Source organism: Chelon labrosus (assembly GCF_963514085.1).
Source record: "Chelon labrosus genome assembly, chromosome: 15".
NCBI lineage: Eukaryota > Metazoa > Chordata > Actinopteri > Mugiliformes > Mugilidae > Chelon > Chelon labrosus.
Window position 1 is genome coordinate 23,858,640 of NC_140348.1, and position 21,541 is coordinate 23,880,180.

At 42.5% G+C, this 21,541-nt stretch overlaps 1 protein-coding gene across 2 annotated transcripts in view; it reads left to right on the top strand.

The window, feature by feature from the left end:
• Nucleotides 1–21,541, top strand: part of stk32c (serine/threonine kinase 32C) — an 88,669-nt gene that overhangs the window by 56,426 nt on the left and 10,702 nt on the right. For both annotated transcript variants that reach the window (XM_084562291.1, XM_084562290.1), the window contains 7 exons: nt 7,629–7,802; nt 13,426–13,463; nt 15,485–15,574; nt 16,056–16,159; nt 16,270–16,386; nt 19,634–19,759; nt 20,020–20,148. In XM_084562291.1, coding sequence (XP_084418417.1) covers nt 7,629–7,802; nt 13,426–13,463; nt 15,485–15,574; nt 16,056–16,159; nt 16,270–16,386; nt 19,634–19,759; nt 20,020–20,148 — 778 coding nt within the window. The remainder of the gene's footprint in view (nt 1–7,628; nt 7,803–13,425; nt 13,464–15,484; nt 15,575–16,055; nt 16,160–16,269; nt 16,387–19,633; nt 19,760–20,019; nt 20,149–21,541) is intronic.

Below are 21,541 nucleotides of genomic sequence, written 5' to 3' on the forward strand. Positions count from 1 at the left end.
TCACACCTCCTCTCACACCGCTTTCAAAAAAAAATACTCGACAAAGGGCCTGTCCATCTCACCGGGAGCGCGAATCAACCACGTACTCAACCAGCTTCACTCGTGCCAGAGCTCTGTTGGTCCCACACATTTAGTCTTACTTTAGATAGTCCACACACACTTGTATGTGAGTGTTATTTTTAACATTTGTCGCTGTGAGACTCCTTCACCCTCTCTCATTTTTAAAAACATTAAAGTTTCACCCAATTAACGAAGCATACTGGAAGCAACTAGACTTGTTGAGGTTCTTGAAGACGTTCGAAGCCTCTGAAGCCTTTGAAGCCTCATTGCAGAAAGAAACAACGACAGGTAAGTATCTAGTCATTAACAGACACTAGTCATGCAAATTTCTGAAGGGTGACGCCCACATAAGTTCCTATTTAAACCCCAAACCCAAGACTTGGATGAAACGTCTTTGAGAAACCCTACAAGTCCAGTTGCCTTTTCTTTTATTTGGATATTTCATGACCTGGATGACTGAGAACCTTCACAGACAATTAGCAAAGCATGTTATCTCGCAAACAGTGGTGTTAATGCATGCAGACAATTGTTTTAATTCATTTGCAGGGGATTTAATAGTCTGGCTTTTGCCAGCCTGATCTGACGGCGGATTCTTTTCCGCCGTCAGATCAGTCTGGAAACCCACACATTCATTTCTCCTGCAGCTGATCCACTTTTTCTGGAGCCAATCACAAACGGGCTTATCCGCCTGGCGCGCTATTGGTGGGTTCAAAACGATGACGTCAGAGAAGCGACGGTAAAGTCGGCAAGCAGCTTGTTGTTTACATGAAACATGGCAGCCACCCGAGCACAGCTATCCGTCGACGCCGCTGTCGCTGCTGTTTTAAAAGATTTCAAAGGCAAGTTTTCTTTGAAAACGGAACAGAAACTTGCACTGGAAGAATTCATACAAAAGAAAGACGTGTTTGCCGAGTTTCGCGTCGCTCTGCAAAGTATGTCACCCGGATCGATGGTCTGATTGGTGAATGACTATCCAATTGCGTACAGAGTCATTTGAACTATGCCCGTTGTTCACGTCTCTTGTGCAGTAGAAATTACATGGCAGACTCCCCAGACTAAGTTCAATCTTTGAACTTAGTCTGGCGAAAGCCAGACTAGGGATTTAAGGTTTCTCTTATTTCTTCTTATTTCACTAGCACTCGCAGGAAAGAAAAGTTTCAAACTTAAGTCTTAGCTTCTTTTGGAAATCCCCATGAAAAAAAGTTTCTCTCCTCCTTGTACTCAGTCAGTTTCTTGAATGGTATTATGGCTATATTTTGCTATATTTACTTATTTTTTGATATTCTTATATCTGTGTTTTTATTTTATTTAGTTATTTTTAAAGTTTTAACGGTTAGGGAAAAACCCCCAACAGATAGAAGTTTTTATTTATTATTTATTTAAATTCATCACTTACCTCCATATAAAGTGATAATATGTCAGCTAAATCCACTTGTGTTTATCTGTCGGGTGTAGCTGTTATTGCACGAGACCCTAAACTTAGCCAGCTGTGTTGATGCTCTGAAACGTTCACCGGACTCGTCCCAATCCACCAGAATATTTGATCTAGAATAGATTTGCTCAAGGATGCATTTTTTAAACACCCATATTGTGCAAAGCCGTTCCTAGAAAATGGCTAAAATGATAGTTTGGATGGGCTCCATCCTCATTAAGTGGATGGATTCACGCTGGGATGATATGAAGATCTGATTCGGAGACTAAACTAAAAGCTAAAGCAAGTACGCAGAAGTGTAAATAAAAGAAAAGTTTAGATTTTTCTTCTAAAGCTGGAGAGAGAAGGACTCTGAGACATAAAGGGAATAAATTTATAGCTGGCATCTATATTTGATTTGTTCCATAGACTGTATAAATATGACATTTCCTTGCATTGGCCAAACTGACGCTATTTTTGCGCAGTACGGTCTGAGAGTGGACCCGACCACTCTTCCTCCAGACTCACTTGCGTTTTCATTTAATTAATACTACTAAATGTTGTATTACTGTACTTATTTTCTAAATTTTTTAGTTTTATTTTTTTTTTTTACAACTCTCATGGTACTAGTACTCCCACAGAACTGCATTACAGAGCAGTTAGCATTGCAACAGGTAGTCGCCATCATGTCACATCCTGTTTCTTTAGCATCAAATAATTAACTAAAACTCATCCAAAGAAACTGACACTTGAACATGCATCAACATTATATTAACTAACTAAAACGACAGAAACCATCCTTGAAAAAAATGTATTTAAAACTTGAGTTTATTTGGCCCAAGTACCATGTGACCTATACTTCAGCCAGCCACCAGGAGGAGCTCTACTTGCTTTGGCTTCACACGTGAGGAGCAGTTCCATCTTTCTACAGTCTATGGCTTGGTCGTTCTACCCCCTTTTTTAAGGAGGCACTTTGCGAGCACATGTGACGTTGCTACGCGTTGCACGTGTATGCATCACATAAACTGTCTGCTTCATTTAGCTGCCGCTTCAGACAGAGTCTCATCCGGGCAGGTAATGAGATAGGACTGATGAGAGCTCAGCTTCACCTTCCCATCATCCCTCTTACTGTATCACAACCAGAAAAATAATTGGTCCAGTGCATGTGTACGCTGTTTAACCAATCCCCCATAGATCAGACAGTTGCTATTATCCATAAGCTTGTCAAACGGAGCGTTACAATTCCTGCCGCTTGTCATTTGGACTCTTCAGTACATTATTAATAGATGCGCGATGGACCAGATGGGGTGTTTGGGAACACCTACAACGCGTATTCTTAAAAGTACACACATAAAAAAAAAAAAAATGCCAGCTTTAATAAAACTTCATAGGACTGTTTTATCGATATGATGCCTGGAAAGAAAGAGACAGTTAGTCAGAGAGGATGCAGGAAAATACGCCCAACAGCTGTCAGAGGGAGGCAGGGTCATCACACAGAGAGAGGGGGTGCACAAGACAGCAGTAAGAAAGTATTTGACATTGATTTGTTTTGTAAAAAAAAAAAAAAAAGGGATGTGCAGACTAATAGGATTTGTAAGGTTTCCTTGCACACGGTGTCTCAAAATGCTTATTTTTCCCGCTTCCCATTGACACATCCTGAATTCAGCTGTTCATTTGAACGCCTCCGTCCGTCTCCTCAGAGGAAATGTATTAGGAAGTAGCCTCGCGAAAGCCCACACTGAATCCCATCAGCCGTGGAGAGGCTGCCTTAAGCCAGGCAGATGTCAAGTTTGCATTCCGCGGTAATTGCTGCGACCGTTTTCCCTTCGCTGCGGAGAAACGACGTGTAGGTGTCGAGGGCGCGCAGAATGGATTACCCCAGAGGAGGAGAAATTAACTATCACCTGCCGCACACCCCGAATCCACCACGAATCCTTGTAAGGATTTGCGACACACGAGAAGACGTTGACTTTTTCTTTCCCTCTCGATGTTTGAAACTCTAAAGTGCAAGGGGTCGCCTCCACCCACCCAGAGGCGGAGAATAACCAGGGCGAGGGCACAATGCCTTGGCTCCCCTGGTCTGTGAAATATAATACATCATTATAAAAAGCAAGACTTTGCCTTAAGCGTTACATCACAACGGATCACTTTCAAACAGCATCAACCATCCATCCCCGGTGATCCGGAAACATGACCAAATGGACGTGGAGTTGCAGCGACAGCTAATAGCAAGATCTCCAGTCCCTTGGAATTAAGGAACTTTGAAGGTTGCAAAACCAAAACAGGGTGAGTCATCGAGAGTGGAAACATAGTGCCTTACTCATACTGTCCGTGCCTTTTATAAGAGTCAGAAAGCGAGCAAGAAGAAGAGTGGTGAGGATGGATGTGCCCCATCCTGTTCGGCCTCCATTAGGAATATTGATTTCAGGCCTGGTTGGAACAAAGCCTTGGGAGACTATGGAACAAATTAGCCTCTACACCCCCAGTCAGCAGTTATAACAAGCCCTACGAGAAGGGGCTCAGCTTTAAATCACCCTCAGAAAAGCAAGAAATATAGGATCCAAAACCACAGGAGCTGGATTCTCTAATAAAGCTTTGACGGATCATTCTGCCTTGGACTCGCAGCCTTGAAGGACTTTCAATGAAACTGACCTACACACTACTTTTTAAAGAAGAACTTTTTTTGTAGGACACGGCTGTGAAGTGCACCTCAATGAAAGCAGGCCAGCGGAGGTGCTGTAACTTAAGGCAACTGGTTGGAGGCTGCTGAGCGTCAGTGATCACTCACGCCATTATTGTTGCAGGAATCCTCAGAGGATCATGCAGGCGTCTTGTGATTGAGGCATGCAGCCAGCGTGCCGTCATCTCTATCGTCAACTTTATTTAGGCCATCAAAACTTTGCGGGCCAGATCGAGCCACCAGAATCACAAGCTCGTGTTTCTCTCTCTCTCTCGCTTTTCTCCTCAAAACTGTTTCTCCTCTTCCGCTTGTCCCTTTATTTGCCTCTCTCCTCCCTGTCTCCCTGGGCTCATTTGTCATTGTGGCCTGATTATTTCAGCCTGTTCCTTGTGCTCCTTCCAACCGGCTAACCTTCCTCTCATAGTCGCTGTGACTGTCGCAGCCTGGAACAGTCCTGGCCTTTCCACATGGCCTCCCCGTGGTTTTGGACAGCAGTAGCAGCAGCAGCGGCGGCGGCAGCTTTCCCCAGACCCATATAACTGACAGGCATTCATTCACACTCAAGAGTTTTTACTCGGTGCTCATTATGAAGCACCGCCGCTCAATAAGTGGTGCTCATCGCGGGTGGAGAGGGCACGTAAAACGAGATAAGTGGGGGAGATTATTTTGACCCATTTCAATGTGAAGATCCCTCCCCTTGATATATACAATAGCTAAAGCTTCAATAGTCAATATTTTATATCAACTATAAATCAAATGTTTTGTCACTCCAAATCACAAACCACAGAGAATTTTCACGGGTGGCTGCAGACACCCCAAGTCTGGAGAGAATTTTAGCCTCTTTTAGCTCCTTTTTTGGTTTTTCCTGTTTTTTATTGACTCTCACTGTCGGATTTAGGATTATTCGAGATGATATCAGGGGTTACTTTTTCCCAATGGGGCTCCACAATGATGCTCATGCTGCTACGTGTCTGGTAGACATGTAAAAAGGCAACTGTTAGGTCAGACATTTCAAATTTATAAGGTGCTTTCCTGTGCTTTCACCAAGCAGCCAAAATATCAATTAGTGCCTTCTTAAGGTAAACAGACACCAGTCAGGAACTGGAAACAGGAAATTTTCTGTTCAATCTGTCACATTTCCATATTTATTTCATATCTACACCATCCTCTATTTACCAAAACAAAAAAGCAAAGGTAGGAGCTTGGACGCCCAAAGAGAACTCAAGAGTAGGACTGCGCATGATTCTTAAAGGACACCTGCATGCAAAAGTATCCTGAACATGTCCAATAGGGAGGACGCAGAATATGTCAGATTTATTGTGCCGAACACCTTTGATTGTCCCAAGAAAATGCTGGAGGAAACATTTGACAGTGTCTCAAGGCGTTGGGATGAAAAGCTTGGCCGTCACAGGGAGAGGTGAGACACGAGGGCGCACACTCTCTGCCCTCCGTTACTGGTTTGCAGACGTGAAAAGTGATGGAAGTAGTAGAGTCCTGCACACCAGTGGGCTTCATAGACTTTTACAAAGATAACATCGTTGCCAAAAGTGATCTGCCAAGCACTCTGGCCACTCCACCTGCATTTCCACCACCGTGACCAAGGCCTAAACAAACTAAGGGATGGATGTCTTCAATTAACTGTTCCAAACTAGCGCCCTTCATCTTCCTTTCCACAGTTTTTCTACTAGTACCTCTTTCCTCTCCAACACAGCAGAAGAGCCGTTTATTTCCATTCTTTTCAGGACTGTCAGATTTCCGGACTTGACATTGTGTTTATTTGGAGCAAAAGGGAAAAAAAAAAATAAGTAAAAGGGGTTGGGGATAAAATTGGTTTTGTTCCTCCTCTGTCCCATCCTTGGTGCGAGTCTTAAAGGTGACAAGTCTTGTCAGCGCCGGAGCTTTCATATGCTCCACTTGTCAGCCTGTATCTGACATCTCCTTGTCACCTCATTGAAAGCCGGGAAGGAAGTGACAACCAGACCGAGCCGCTGCAGTCTCTCTCTCTCTCTCTTTCTCTCTCTCTCTCTCTCTCTCTCTCTGAGGAGCCCGGATATATTTTTTCAGCGTTGGACTGGGAAGACCGTTTTGTGGAACACCGAGATAGCAAGTGCTGCCTCGGAGGAAGCTCATCTGTCATCCGGTTGCCAGGAATCAGACTGTGACAATGAGGTGATAAAAAGGTGACGGCGAGGAATCCCTGCCAAAGGCAAACAACATCCTGGTGCTGACCATCTGCTGAGACCTTTGAATAGTGAGGCTGATCTATGAAGGGTCAGGGCAGGCTGGTTTAGAGTGTCTCATGTAGGCGACTCCGTTGTCATTTCCAATCGAGTGCGTGCCACCGAAGCAGGGACGAGGAAATTCCTTCTATCACTTGAAAGTTGAGGCCATTTCACCAATTAATGTGCTGTCTGTTTTAGGAGAAGTGAAAGAGAGCCGACAGTACTGCAAATGGTTTTTTCTCTTCTGTGACAGACCCTCTAATCTGGGGATGAAATGGAGTGATGTGATTCCCGGTCTGCAGCAAACAAAGCCCCCCCTCCACTTATAGTTAGGCAGGAAATTGCACCTGAATAGGACCAATCAGAATGTCCCCCCGAGTGTTCAGGGCCAAGCTTGAAGATACGGGGAGGTGGGGGGGGGGGGAACCTGCAGCTATAAAAAGAAAAAGTAATACTGCCACAGACGATTTAATGGGAAAGTAAAGAATTGGCTCAGTTGCAGCCACATTAAGCTGAATTTGATGGAAGAAATCACCAAGGCTCAGCGTGTTTTCCCTCCTCTGCTGCAAAATCGCACGGGGCCCTATTAAGATATTAGTCTGCATTTATTTTCTCCTTTGATGAGACATTACGGGAAACTCTGTTGTTGTTTTTTTAAATTATTTTTTTTGACTTAATGTTTTGTTCAGTGTCTGTGGCAGAAATTGTGGAGCGTAGTCCCGATCAAATGAGAGGCGGTGCTTTAATTCGATGTGCATGATTAGTAAACCTGATTGATAAAAATGTTCTGCAGCCTTCTACTCAGTCAAGTGAGGATTAAATTCACAAATCGCTTCCTCTGTTTGCATTCCTTCAAATAACTGGCATGTTATTCGTAAAGCGATGCATGTTGCTGTGTCACTGTAGTATGTGCATGTTCATGAGCCTGCCAGGAAGTGCACATTCATACACAAACCCTGCTGAAGTTTACACTCACGTACGTACACATGCTTTATTTGGTAAAAAGCGGAGAAAGACGAATGCTCCCGACTACAGCGTTCGTCCTTGTGTGGTATCTCGTGAACAAGCATGTGTGTCTGAAGATGCAAGCTTTGCTCGTGTAGTGTGCTGTGTTTTCTGCATGCAGGAGCACACAACCCCCCCCCCCCCTTGCGCAGTAACTGTACGCGCCCAGTCTTTGCTTCTGTTTGTGCAGCATGTGTGTTCTTGCCGCGTGTGACCGTGACTGAGCACTGTGTCGTCCCCCCGGTCCCAGGTACTCGTTCCAGGATGAGGAGGACATGTTCATGGTGGTGGACCTCCTGCTGGGAGGAGACCTGCGCTACCACCTGCAGCAGAGTGTCCAGTTCAGCGAGGACGCCGTCAAACTCTACCTCTGTGAGATGACGCTGGCTCTGGATTACCTGCAGAGCCAACACATCATCCATAGGTACAGATAGTGTTTTCTTTTTCATGTCGGTTTAAAGCAGGGCTGTCAAACATACAGCCCCCGTGGGCCGCCAGAGAGTCCAATCTGGCACACGGGATTAATTTGCAAAGTGCAAAAATTACACAGAACGTATTAACTGCAGCTGCTATTCCTAATTTGTCCACAAGGTTTCGCACAGTTTTACTAAAAGTTTTGCGACGTAACATGACACCGAGACCCAGAACTAAACTGCAGATGGCAGCAATGCGCCAAAATGTCACTTATTTTTCTTATGAAATTTGAAGTTGTTCAAAAAATGTTTTGTAAATGGATAATTCCTTAAATGTAAACACTTTTTATTATGTAGTTGTTCTTCTTTGCACTAAAAACATAGGGAAAAATTTGAAGTTGTCATTATCTATAGGTTGTTACGCTATCATGTCACTGGTCCGGCTCTTTTGAGATTAAATTGTGGCCCGAACTAAAATGAGTTTGATACCTACGAAGACTATTACCCAGTGAAAATGATTTTATAGATGGAAAAAAAACGTCGAAGAAGCACTGGATGATTGCTTTTCTCGTCATGTATCATCACTTTATATGATTGTGTTTTTCTTTATCACCTTCTTCTGCAAAAGTAAGTCACCAACCATTGCCTTTCAGGCTTTTGGTGCTCTGGAGAATTTGTTTTGCAAAAAAGTTTGAGTAAATTTGAGCAGCAGACCATAAAACCAAAACAGTGAGCTCAGAGATGCTACCAAACACCGCCGAGATTTGAGGAACACCTCAAGATCTGGTGCTAATTTGTTGTGGTTTATGAACAACGTTTATTTTCAGTAGAAAAAAATGAAACTTGTGATTAGTGTGGGATCAGGCATGCTTTTTTTTGGTTCACATTGTCATTTGGGACACATTAAACTCTACAACATACCCATTAATGTCTGTATCCACTGTCTAGATGCATCGGATGCACTCGTGACAGTCTATGACATAATTTTCTTAAACCAGATAGAGACGTCTCTTCAGCTACTAGAGTTTCTCCTGCATGGTAAAAAAAAACAAAAAAACAGAAGACTTTCACTACTCAAGACTTTTTGTTTCATCGTGTTACGCTTCTCCAATGTGCAAGAACATCATTGGAGATCTCTCAGTGTTCTTATTCACCCTACAGGCTCGAACGCTAAGCTCTGACTGTTAATCTTTGCATTGTGACTTGTGCAAGTGCATCATTTCCTTTTTCCTACAGATGAAATCCAAAGTCACCGTGCCTTTTCAACCAGCATCATATGCAGCTCTTTTTAGGCTGTAAGCATGACTCACTATATATAGGTGTATATTCTCTACGCCCACCTTCATCCTGTCTTTATTGACTAATCTCACCTGCTTCCACGCTGACCTTACTGTCAGCAGACGCTATATTATTTATCCAGAGGAGTTCATGGTTCCCTACAGCTGATAGTATAAAGGGTTAGTCATGTTGCTTTGACTACAGAGTGTACCCTTTCTGCTTTCTATATTTTGCACCAGTTATGCTTTATTCATAGACTGGTGGCAAAAAAAAAAAAATGCGGTGAAAAAAAATGTTCACTAAACTTTAAGTCTGTGGTAAGAGCATTTAAGATGAATAGAAAGTGCAGTTCGTCTCATAAGCAAAAGGAGTTTTATGCAAGCAGAGCTTCTTTAGGTTTTTTCTCATGCTCCGTTTCTCAGTTGATACACAGACTCTGGTGTTTAACAGATAATTGCAGTAATAGCCAAGTCAGCCAATGTATTATCACCGTATATGTCAATCAGAACAGACTGGTACGATTGGAAGAAGTTTCCACTGGTGTACACCTTTTGATAATCCGTTCAGTAGGAAAATAAAGCTTGATGTGATTGTGTTTCTCTGGTTGTGATAGATAGATTCTTTCTACATGTCACGTGACGAGTTTCCAGATGGGACACAAACATGGGGGTAGCAAAATTACTACAGCAGATTCGAGACGTGTAAACATTTAACCCTTTATGGGACGAGGAGGCATGACTTTTCATCCAGCCAATCAGAGAAGATCAAGGCAACGTTCTCAGGTCAAATGTGGTCTGCAAAGTCCACCTCTGCATGAACGCTGAGCGTAACTGCTTCATTATGTACCACGAAGAAGAGGCCTAATGTTGTCTAATGTGATAATGTGTATAAAATACATGTTTAAATGCTCTTACCACTTAAAGGGGAATTACCGTTTTTTTACAACCTGGATATTATTTCTGGCATAAAATATGAGATGACATCATCCAGGTCAGAGGTCTGTAGGTCAATCTACAGACCCCGGATGATGATAACAGGTAACTCCGGACTCAACAGGGAATTGCACTAGCGTATCAAAACAAAATATTGGCGAAATGAACAAGTTTCGCAGCAGATTATGCGTTATTTAGAGGCTGCGTTTCAGTGCCCCATTCACTCCCACTATACGGATAAAAAAGATGGTCATAAAAAAATATGCGGATCGTCCGAACGACTCCAAATGACACCAAAGTTATATGGGTGAGTAAACGATCATATTTTACGCCAGAAATAAGGTCCAGGTTGTAAAAAACGTCTTCTTACGCCCTACAATAACACTGTAGGGTTGAAATTTAGAATTTCCAAGTATTTCAATGAGTGACCTATAAAGGGTTAAGTTGAAATCTCTAATCAGAATGATTTCAATCAGGTTGAAGTAATATTGTTCATAAACATAGCCAGGGTCTGACCTCATGTAGATATTTGTACATCCCCGTTTCTGTTTACATAACTTTTAATATGTAAAGATAGCACCGTTTTTTTCATAATTGGTACCATCCATCACTTTCAACCAGAGTGGACTCGTTGTCCGCAGCTTTTCGTCCAGATATGCTGAGCGCAGCAGTAAGTTAAAGTGTATGTGTGTGTGTGTACGTGTGCAGTCGGGTAAGTGAAAGTGAGCGAGATCCCTGCAGACTGCAGATTTAGTGCCACAGATGGCTGAAAAACTGTCTGAACCTTGTTCAAAACCGTTAGTCGGGCTACATTTCTTTCTTCAAACAACAGCTTTGGAATCCTTCACGCCAGGGACATGACCCCGACACTTTCTGCAATGGCCAGTTGTGTCTCCACTTTTATATTTATCACTTTTCCGTATTGAAAACATTGACATCATAAGTTAAGCACCTCTTACAAAAGTCAAGAGAGTCCTGAGTCAAAGAGAAAGAAAAATGAATTAATTAATAAATAAAAACGAGTCAGGCAAAAGGCAGGCTCTTGATATGAGTTATGAACTGTGACCAGGTTCCGTCATATTTATCCTCCAACCCACTCACTGTATACCTAATTTTTCCCAACATCACCTCTCTAATCCAATGAACATAGGCAGGAGGATTCTTCCCCTTCCAGTTCAGCATATCAGACTATCATAACAAAATATTGGTGAAATGAACGGGTTTTGCGGCAGATAATGTGTTATTTAGAGGCTGCGTTTCGGTGCCCCAGTCACTCCCACTATATGGATATACGCGGATCTAAATATCGTCCAAACGACTCCAAATGACTCCAAAGTTATATGGGTGAGTAAACGATCGTAATTTATGCCAGAAATAAGGTTCAGGTTGTAAAAAAACAGTAGTTCCCCTTTAAATAGGGTTTGCAAAATTTGCACCTTTTTAAATTTTCTGCTGGTTACCTGTCAATAAACAGCCTTGCTAACCCTAACCTAACCTTACTAATACGCTGCAAGCCTGCACATATCCCACCTCGCTTTTGTGCATCAGCCTCGCAACGATGGTACGACTAAATCAATACTCACTGACAGTTAGTGGTATCGATCTCCCTTTTCTACGCTCAAATGTTGAAAAGCAATATTCAAGCGTTGGTCGTACACGCAGGCACCGCGCCGTACGGTATGCGCTATACTGAAGAACAGGTTTCCCACCATCTGTTTGTGTTTGTGTAAGGCAAAGGCATGAAGGCTCCATACTGTTTATATTATATAACACAACAGTTGCATGCAATGTGTAATTCCAACGTGTCAGTCACTCATCTCTCTCTACCAGACAGGTAGCCAGTGTTTCTCTCCCCCCTCGCCTAGTTGCCATGTCCATAGTGTACATTCCACAACTGCCGTTACAAACAGATGACAGATACTTCAGTGTTTCTCACCCTCCCTCTTGACATCGTGTGTTCTGGCTTTGACGCGACCGTGTCTGCTCTCAATTGGTTGGGGGGCGCCATCCGATCCGTAGGTATCCATGGCCTCCTCCCTCCAACCCCCCCACCCAGCTCTGCGATGCTGTTCCACCCTGTAAGTTTTTGACAGGAGAATACTATACAATTATTTTGTTGCACCAACTGAAGGAAGAAGGGTCTCTCTGGTCGCCTAGCAACAGTCAGCTGCTGCCACCATGCCCAAGGAGGTAAAATTAGTCCTGAGAGGAGAAGGGAAGTCGAAGTGGAGTCGCTTTTCTCTTCTTTTCTCTTCTCTTCTCTTCTCTTCTTTGTTTTTTTTTATAACATGCTCTACTTGTTAATCACACAGGAGGTTTGTTCCGATACCAATTAAGAATTCACTCCGTGTTAGACCGATGTTTCTTGTGCTCGCTGCAGAAAAAAAATTAAATGTTAAGTGAATTCTGTGCTTCAAACAAAATGTCCTGGTGTTTTACGTTGGGGAGGGGAGGGGGGACTCGTGCCAGGATTCCTCCTGCGAACATGTGTGTGTGTTTTCCTGCAGCTTTGTACTGCTGGTTCAGTCCCACCCCACTACCACTAACACCACCACCACCACAGCCTCCACCTCCACACCCCTTCCAAGAGTTTTGGCAGATGGCATTAGCATCAGCTTAGCGTTGCATAGCCATAGCAAACACATGCGTCCTGTGGGGTGTGCTGATGCTCTCTGTAGACTGTGTGTGTTCTCCACGCCGGTGTGATGTGCAGCATAATTAAATAAGATGCGTGTGCACGCTGTTAATTGCCTGTGGAGGGCTCGACGGGCTGGGGAGTGTTGAGATGTGTGTGTGTGTACCTTGATGCGTCCATCGAGAAGTGTAATAAAAGCATGTGCAGGCAAACCTCAGGAAACCCTCAGAGGGATCAGTGATGGTTGTGTTCTCATGCACTCAGGCTGGGAATGTAAGAATATTCTTGTTTTCTCGCCGACACACACACACACACACACACACACACACACACACAGACACACAACATGTTGCATCAACATGTAATTCACACATACATCAGCCTACTAACGCCTCCTACAGACATTCGCATCTACACATACTGTAGATATCCAATCCAAGGTGACTACTGTCTATGAGGACTTCAAGCCCAGTTAATGTGTTTGAGATTTCACTGAAAATGATTGGCTTGTCAGTAACAGCAAGCAACTTGTTTTTTTATTATTATTATTTGAAACTTAAATGAAATGGAAATGTTGAACTATGGATTAAAACAAAAGGAAAAGCCGTCCAGTGAATCTAGAGATGAAGAGACAAAATTTTCTGGAAATAATTAAAAAGAAAAAAGTACATTTGTCTTATATTCTCAATGTTTACGACTGTGCAAATGTATTAACTGAGTATATCTGTATTTGTATGTTGTGACGGATCTTTTTTTATCTGTTTGTGGTTTTGTTTTTGTCTCCTTTAGAGACGTCAAGCCAGACAATATCCTGCTGGATGAACAAGGTAAGGATGTGCACTTTTTGTTTCGTGTCTGAGTGCGTCCCAGGAATGATGAACAAAAAAAAAAATGAATATATGCGCAAATGGCACTCTTGTTCTGGCTTTACTTGAATAGCGAAGATAAACAATCGAGGGGATAAAAAATCAAATAGAGTGTCACGATAGGAAGCAGGGTGTCTGTAGCGCTGGAAGCCTCCTTTCAATGAGCAAGGGATACCACAAGGTTTTGTGTTCGGCCCACTATTTTTTAAAATAACTTATATGAACAATAAAAGATTAGATTGATTATAGTTTAGATTAAAAATGTGTAATTGCTATTAATCTCATGATAGTTAACGTGTGATTAACGCAATTATAACTGTTCTAAATGTACCTTAAAGGCTATTTTTTAGTTTTTTTTATTACAACATGAGAGTGGACGAATTCTGCTCTCTGCATCAGTTGCGTGCCAGTGGGTGGTGTTTGGGACTTGAGTGCTCTGGCGGTGGCTCAGTTCACATCGACAGTTAATGCAGGTGGCTTTGTTCTTGTCGGCGGAGCCATCTGGCAGGGCGTTGGGGTGGAGCTCCCCATTTGGAGGACTCTTATCTGTTTTTACGCATGGACGTTTATGTCTGTGTGCCATCCATTCAGCACTGCTTCCTGATTTCCCGTACGGCACAGTGGTGTAGTTATTAGCACTGTCGCCTCACAGCGAGAAAGTTGTGGTTTTGGACTCGCCAGACAGCTGAGGCCTTTCTGTGCCGAGTTTAAATGTTCTTCCTCTGCCTGCATAGGTTTTTTTCCTGGATGCTCCGGCTTCCTCCCTCAGTCACAAAGACAGTGGCCGTATCTACCACTCAGACATTCAGGATAAGCGGTGATAGATGAATCAGTGAAGAATCATACGTGTTCCTGCTTTGCGTTGGGGGGTTGCAGGTTTTTTAAAGTCGACTGTTATGTGCTAAAAGTCAAGTCTCTGATGACGTCACTAATAAAAACCCAGTAGAAAGTAATGCTTTGCAACAATGAAATCTATATTCTTGACCTGAATACATATGCTGAGGAGTAGACAGCTCATGTGCTACATACTGTGAGCTGCAGATATGTATAGCCTGTATAAAAACAGGCAGCAACTCAGCACCATTAATAACATTTAGAAGTACTCTACAGCTTGTTGTTAGATGGGATAGTGTAGCCAGGTTAAAAAGCCACCTCCTCTCTGATAACTGGCTGCTATCCAGAGGATTTGGACCGTTCCTCTGCTAGCGTTAGCGTTAGCCATTTCCGATGCATTGCAGAAGTGCTTTAGTTTTAGGTCATGGTAGTATGGGCTTCATCTTTAGTGAAGTATTTCCACTCACTTGATGAACCGCTGCTAGTTTGCTGCAACGACCCACAGGGCTCCTCACTTGTCTTCTAGGAGGCGTCCATGCTGTTATTGTCACGTGATCGGCGACTAGTCGATCTATGCAACCCCTAGTTGTGCACATTCCACCTTAAAACTCTCTTCTCATATTTAAAAATAGACCCACCACTGGCAAACTCCACACCAGTGAATATTTAAATGAGGAAAGCTGCACCTTATAATGGAATGAACTAGAATGACTTGAAAGCTTAAATGTGTCATCACACTTGTAAACTTGTTTGTTACTGATGCTGTTTTTACGTGTGTGTAGTTTGTGACTTCTTCCATTGTACGTACAGTAAATAATGCCTGTAGCGTGTTGTTTGAATTCAGTTTAAACATGTTTTTAAGAATGTAATCTTTCAGAGACACATTATAGTGACAGCAGTCAGGGTCTGAGTCCGTCGTGACGAGTGCAACAAACAAAGATGACCCTGTGGCCTACTGATGAGTCACATCAGTAACAAAGTCAGAGGAGTCAGGGTCATCTGACAGACCCAGAAAGTAACCAGAGTCCAAATTCATCCAGTTGACCAAAACGTGATATTTCTGTCCTTAATTTCAGTTCCTTTTTGTTTTTTTAAGCGACGGGAGCCATTGCTTGAACCATTTTCGATGTCTTCTGTGTTTTATTCAGGTCACGCTCACCTCACGGACTTCAACATAGCGACGATAATAAAGGATGGGGAGAGAGCCACAGCCTTAGCTGGAACCAAGCCCTACATGGGTAACTTTGCTTTCCAAAACGTGTCCAACGAATTATTTGTGCCCTCTTGTGCATGAAGAAGAGTATTAGAAGAAAAAAGGGTTGTTGTATTCTGGGCTTAACAGTCTGATAGGCAGGAATTTGAATTTAGTTAGAGACTGGTATATTTGAACAAACTTGTTTCCGTTAAGTAATAATAACCTCTGTGATATATATTACAGGTCAGCCAGAATTAATTGTAAGCATCTTGACAAGCTAATAGTACAGGAAGGTACTGATGCTAGAAGGTGCCAGACTCTGATATCTGCAGATTCCTGACTGACTACTTCTTTTCTTACACCCTCGACACTTGAGTGAATTAAATGTGAAAACGGCAGATCTATTCGTGTGAAAGTCGGTGGCAAAGCTCGTCTTGTGATTCTTTGCGAGAACGAGCAGCAAGGGAGCGCACAGCGCAGCTTTTTCCTTCATACCTGAGTGGCTTGTCCGCCTCTCCTTTCAGCCCCAGAGATCTTCCAGTCTTTTATAAGCGGAGGGACCGGCTACGCCTTTGAAGTAGACTGGTGGTCACTAGGGGTGACAGCCTTCGAAGTGCTGCGTGGATGGGTGAGGCATGATGGGAATTTTAGTTTTTAAACTGCAAAAAATGAACACCACTCCACTTTATCATACTAAACTTGCTATTTGTCTTTTTTGTGACCCTGTCTCAATGCCAGAGGCCCTATGACATCCACGCCAGTAACTCAGTGGAATCCCTGATTCAGCTCTTCAGTACCGTCAGTGTCCAGTACAGCCCAGCCTGGCCAAAGGATCTGGTTTCCCTTTTGAGGAAGGTGAGCGGGACACAAGGGGACGTTGCTCACTTTTAGATTTTTCATATTCGCAGTAGCTGAATTTACCTTGAGGAATGAAATCCCAGGAATGATCTCCCGCTGAGAGATAAAATGATCATTAGTCATTTTGATGTGGTCGTGCTTCGCGAAGGAAATGAGAACTGCTTAGATTTAATGAACTATATTTAATGTTTTTTTAACTATGCCTCTCATTCAGTGTGTGTCTTCCCTCTTATTTCCACTATTTACTGACATCTTATAGACTAAATGATCATTCAGTTAATTACAAAATGAAAACGATCAAATGATCACAATGTGCACAAGTGTGATTAGTTAATCCTGAGCATACTGTAGATATTATACAGTTTTTTATTTATTATTCAATCTGCAAAATACACAGATTCACAACATCTTCTGTCTCTAATTACCGTAATGTCATTTCTAGGAGGGGCATGAAAATTTCGCGCCCAAGTGCAGGATGAGTCATCATTGTTTTTGAGTCATTTCCAAGAAATAACTGCAAAATACATTACATTGTTTGGTGGCTTGTAAGTGATGTATAGCACAAACAGTAATTTTATTTCATGGACCCAAGAAACTCCACTCACCCCACAAAAAAAATCTGGTCTGGCCAAGTTTTAAATCCAGACGAGTGAGGAGTCTCTGCTCTAAAAGATTGTGTTATGTCGGAGAAAAAAAAAACATAAATAAAAAGATTAAGCAGCATAGATGCCAAGCAGCATATATATATATATATATATTATATATATGCTCAAGTTACATTTAAATTGACTTGGCTGAGTGGGCGCAGATGGTCTTCCCTAGAAAGGGTGGGGGCTATAGAGGTGACAGCGGGGGTACATACTGAGGAAGAGGCTGGACGAGGATGCAGGTACTGTGGAGGGACTTGAGCTTGGATGGGTGGAGGGATGGAGGATGAGCCGAGACCCTCAGGGCAAAGAGGCGAGAGAAAAAAATACGACAGATGGGAATCTGAAGGATGGAAGCACAGAAAAAGAGCAAGTGGGTGGGACCAGAGACGATGTGTGTATCTGTGTGTGTGTTAATATTCATCATAACAACTAATTTAACCTAATATTCAGGCTGGAAATGTATTTTTTTTCTTCTTACAAGGGAAAATAGGCCACTTGGATGAGATAATTCCCTTTGCGTCAAATGGAAATAAATCTCCTCCACACTTTTCCTTGAATCGGGCTATTTTTTTTTTTCTGGAATAATAGTCAGCTTTGTGTCAACAACAACAACAAAAAAAAGGGTAACTGTACAGAAAGCAAATTATCACCTTCCCCTACAGGCGGTATTTCTTCAGATTTTGAGATTTCTGAGTGTGAAAAGCTGTGGCTCGTAGAGGAGGACGTTTTTTTGGCAGAGTTTAGGTGTGAGCATGAGTGCGTGCATGTGCTCTGTGTCTGAGTGATTGAGTGTTCTGGACAGAGCGATGGTCTCTTCCGCTCTGCTGCTGATCGATTACCGTGTCTGCACTCCAACGAGACAGAGCTAACCGGCCCTGCAGGAGGAACCTGAATCAGCCTGTGACCAAAGGAAGAGGAGGGGGAAAAACAAAGCACAGGAAACACGGTTAACATGACAACAAAAGCCCCGTCCCATTATCATTTACAGCTTTTAGCCTCTGGTGAAAAGTGAAGCAGATGGCATTCCATTAAAAACACCAGCGCCAGCTTTTTGTTTTCCTCCCCAGAAACAAATAAATACCCTTATATATGTGGTTTTGGTGCAAAAATTCAGATTCAAAGCTGATGAACGGCTGTTAGGGTCCAGGTTTTGTGCATGCTGGCTCACTTTCATGGTTTATTGGCATGATTGATGGAGCTGAGCCTGTCCCTGCTATGATAAGGGACAATGTCTGACACAGTAACTCACCTGTGCGTTACTTTAGCATAACAAGTCTGCACCAGCTACCTGATCGGCTAAGTAGCTAGCTTGCACTTGGGTTTTTTTTAACCTCAAATGAAGTTAGGGCAGCAGAAAACCTCATCTGGCTAATTATTAGTTATTTTGGCAGACCTCTAAACTTATAGATGTTCCTCAGAAAAGAAAGACAACAGCATGTAGAGAAAAAAGAGGAGCTAGCTAGCTAGCACTGCTAACATTAGTGCAGGGAAAGTTAATTTACAAATATTAAGGCAAGTTTAACTGTAGTTTTTTGATTTATTTCATTTCTATTTTTTATAAAAAAAATAAAAAAATGAATGTAGAATATATAATATAAAATACTAGCCTGTAGTAGCCAGACTTAATTCTTTAATTAGAATATGAGACTGGTTAAACGTCATTTGGATTTTAAATACTGCACCATCAGAAAGACCTGCAAACAATCAGAGCCATTTTGTTGTGAATAAATTCAACTCCACAACGCTCCGATGACGTGTATGACTACGCCGCTGTTACGCTTCTGCCCATCACTGCATGAAGCCCCGCCCCAAATGATTTGATAGGCTGGGCAGATTTTTGCAGGAGCATAATCAGTTCCCAACGGAGCGAATCCAGACCAATGTTGTACTGTAAAAAATTCAGTGGGTGGGTGAGTGAATATGAAAAAAATAAATAAATAAAGTTCAAATAAAGATAGTTAAGTTGGTCTTCTATTGGTGTTAGCTTGTAAAACTGTGTACAATTTAGCAGTTTCACAAGGTTAAGGTAGTTCTGCTAAAAAACTTACTTAAAGGGGGATAACCATTTTTTACAACCCGGACCTTATTTCTGGCATAAAATACAAGCGTTTACTCAGCCATATAACTTTGGTGTCATTTAGAGTCATTCGGGCGATATTTCGATCCACGTATATCCATATAGTGGGAGTGAATGGGGCACCGAAACGCAGCCTCTAAATAACGCATTATCTGCCACGAAACTCATTCATTTCACCAATATTTTGTTATGATACGCTAGTGCTATTCCCCGTTGAACGACTCCAAATTACATCAAAGTTATATGGGTGAGTAAACGCTCGTATTTTATGCCAGAAATAAGGTCCAGGTTGTAAAAAAAAAAGTAATTCCCCTTTAAAGTAAATGCTCCAGCTTTGTAAAGCTAATGAAACATTAGCTATTGTCTGTTGAGTTTGCTTTAGAAAAAGTCTTCAGTATCAAATAGGAAAGTTTATCTCATCTTCAAGATAGAAGAGCGTGTCTGTGAGTGAGGAAGGAAGTTGTGAAGGTGTTGTCAGTGATATTTTTGTACGTGTGTGTGTGTTCTTTACTTCCAGTTGCTGACAGTGAACCCAGAGCATCGTTTCTCCAGCCTGTCTGACATGCAGACATCCCCCTACCTCGCTGATGTCAACTGGGACGCCGTGTACGAGAAGAAGATGGAGGCCGGATTTGTTCCTAATGTTAGTGTAAATCGCTTAGACGTCAGGCATGATGTGTGACAACCAAATTATGCAAAGGAAACGAAAGGCGGCTTCTTTATGGTGTCTCACTATATGATGTGCACACATGCACTTAACGAAGCCATTCCCGTGTGCACACGAGCGTGTCCGTGTGTGCAGTTCACTCTGTGCCTTTCAAATCTGTGGCCGATTCATTATTTCGTCCTGGACTTGCTTTCGCTGGCGTTTGTAATTATCTCGCGTGCATCTTCCTCCTGCAGAAAGGTCGCCTCCACTGCGACCCCACCTTCGAGCTGGAGGAAATGATCCTGGAGTCGCGTCCCCTTCACAAGAAGAAAAAGAGGCTGGCCAAGAACAGGTCTCGAGACAACAGCAAGGATTCGCAATCTGTAAGTGACGCAGTCTGCATCCTCTCCTCTTGTTCTGCAGTAGTTTGGAAAATACATTTACGCCACATTATCAACAGCTTTGAGTTTTATATTCCAAGATATTCAACCTGTCTTCACAGATAACTGTACCTGTACTTGGGGCCTGTTGTTAAGAGGGATTTCCACTTCAGATGTCCAAATAAGAGATTAATATTTCATTATGATCTATGTCAGTCATAGGTGCCAAAATGCCATTTAATGCTACAGGTCACAGTTTTTGAGTGCAGCAAAGTAAACTATTGTTGTTATAGAAGTCAGGGAATCATTTTTCCATCATTCTTTGGGCAACTATGGTCAGATTTAATGCTGCACACCACATGAGTCTTGGAACAGCATTGCACAGAGAAAGGAGTTGTTGGTTGGAAGCTGTACATGTGCAGCCCGTCCGCCGCCTGCAGCTTTTCATCTAAAGCTGGATTTATTCTTCTGCATCAGACGTAGCTCTGCACCCTACGCTGTACCCCGAGCTGCAGCTCCACAGAAATGTTACTATACTATATGTCGACGCAGACCACAACAGCTGTGATTGGTCTGGAATTTCTTTCCTTGTCCCGGTCTCTCCATGACCGTACAAACAGAAAATGAACTTTACTTTTGCCTCCTACACACCGTCTGCTTGCGTGTCTCTTTTCTGCGTTGCATTGATTTCAGTAAAAGTAACTGCTGTCCAACGTTTATTAACTTCAGCTCCATCACAAGCTGCTCAGTTCCAGTCGTCGTCGTTTGAAGTACAAAGAGAATCCAAGTACAGCCGCCGACTGGTGTTTTTGCTGAGCTGACACTCCGGCACACAAGTACAAGCAGGTTTGCAGCGGCGTAGGCTACAACGTGGACTTTACGTAGATCTGACCCAGAAACATGAATCTGGCATAACAGCTCACTGTGGCTGCTCCTTCCTACTCCATTACTCTTTTCAATATTTCAAACCGATCTGCTGTCAAAACATCCCAACAATGACAGCGTTTGCCCGCTAGCTCACCATCAAACCTGCTGCATTTTGTGTCAGCTTCATAATAGAAGTCTGCTGGTGTTTTGCCAGTTGAACGTGAAGCTGCAGCAGCAGGTAATGTTCAGTTTGCATTAGTGGCAATTTCAGAACTCATCGTCTGATGATATTCAGCCTTCTTCATTTATATACAGATATCTGTTTGTATAGATAGATAGATAGATAGGAGGAATTACAGCCAGCAAAAAGGGTAAAAATAAAAAATAAGTATAGTATAGTAATAATATAAAAATAAGTATAGTGTATACTATAGTAAGTATAGTGAGGTAGAATGTATAAATATATAAAAATATAAATAAAGAATAACATATATGAAGATATATATACATTATATACAAAATATATATA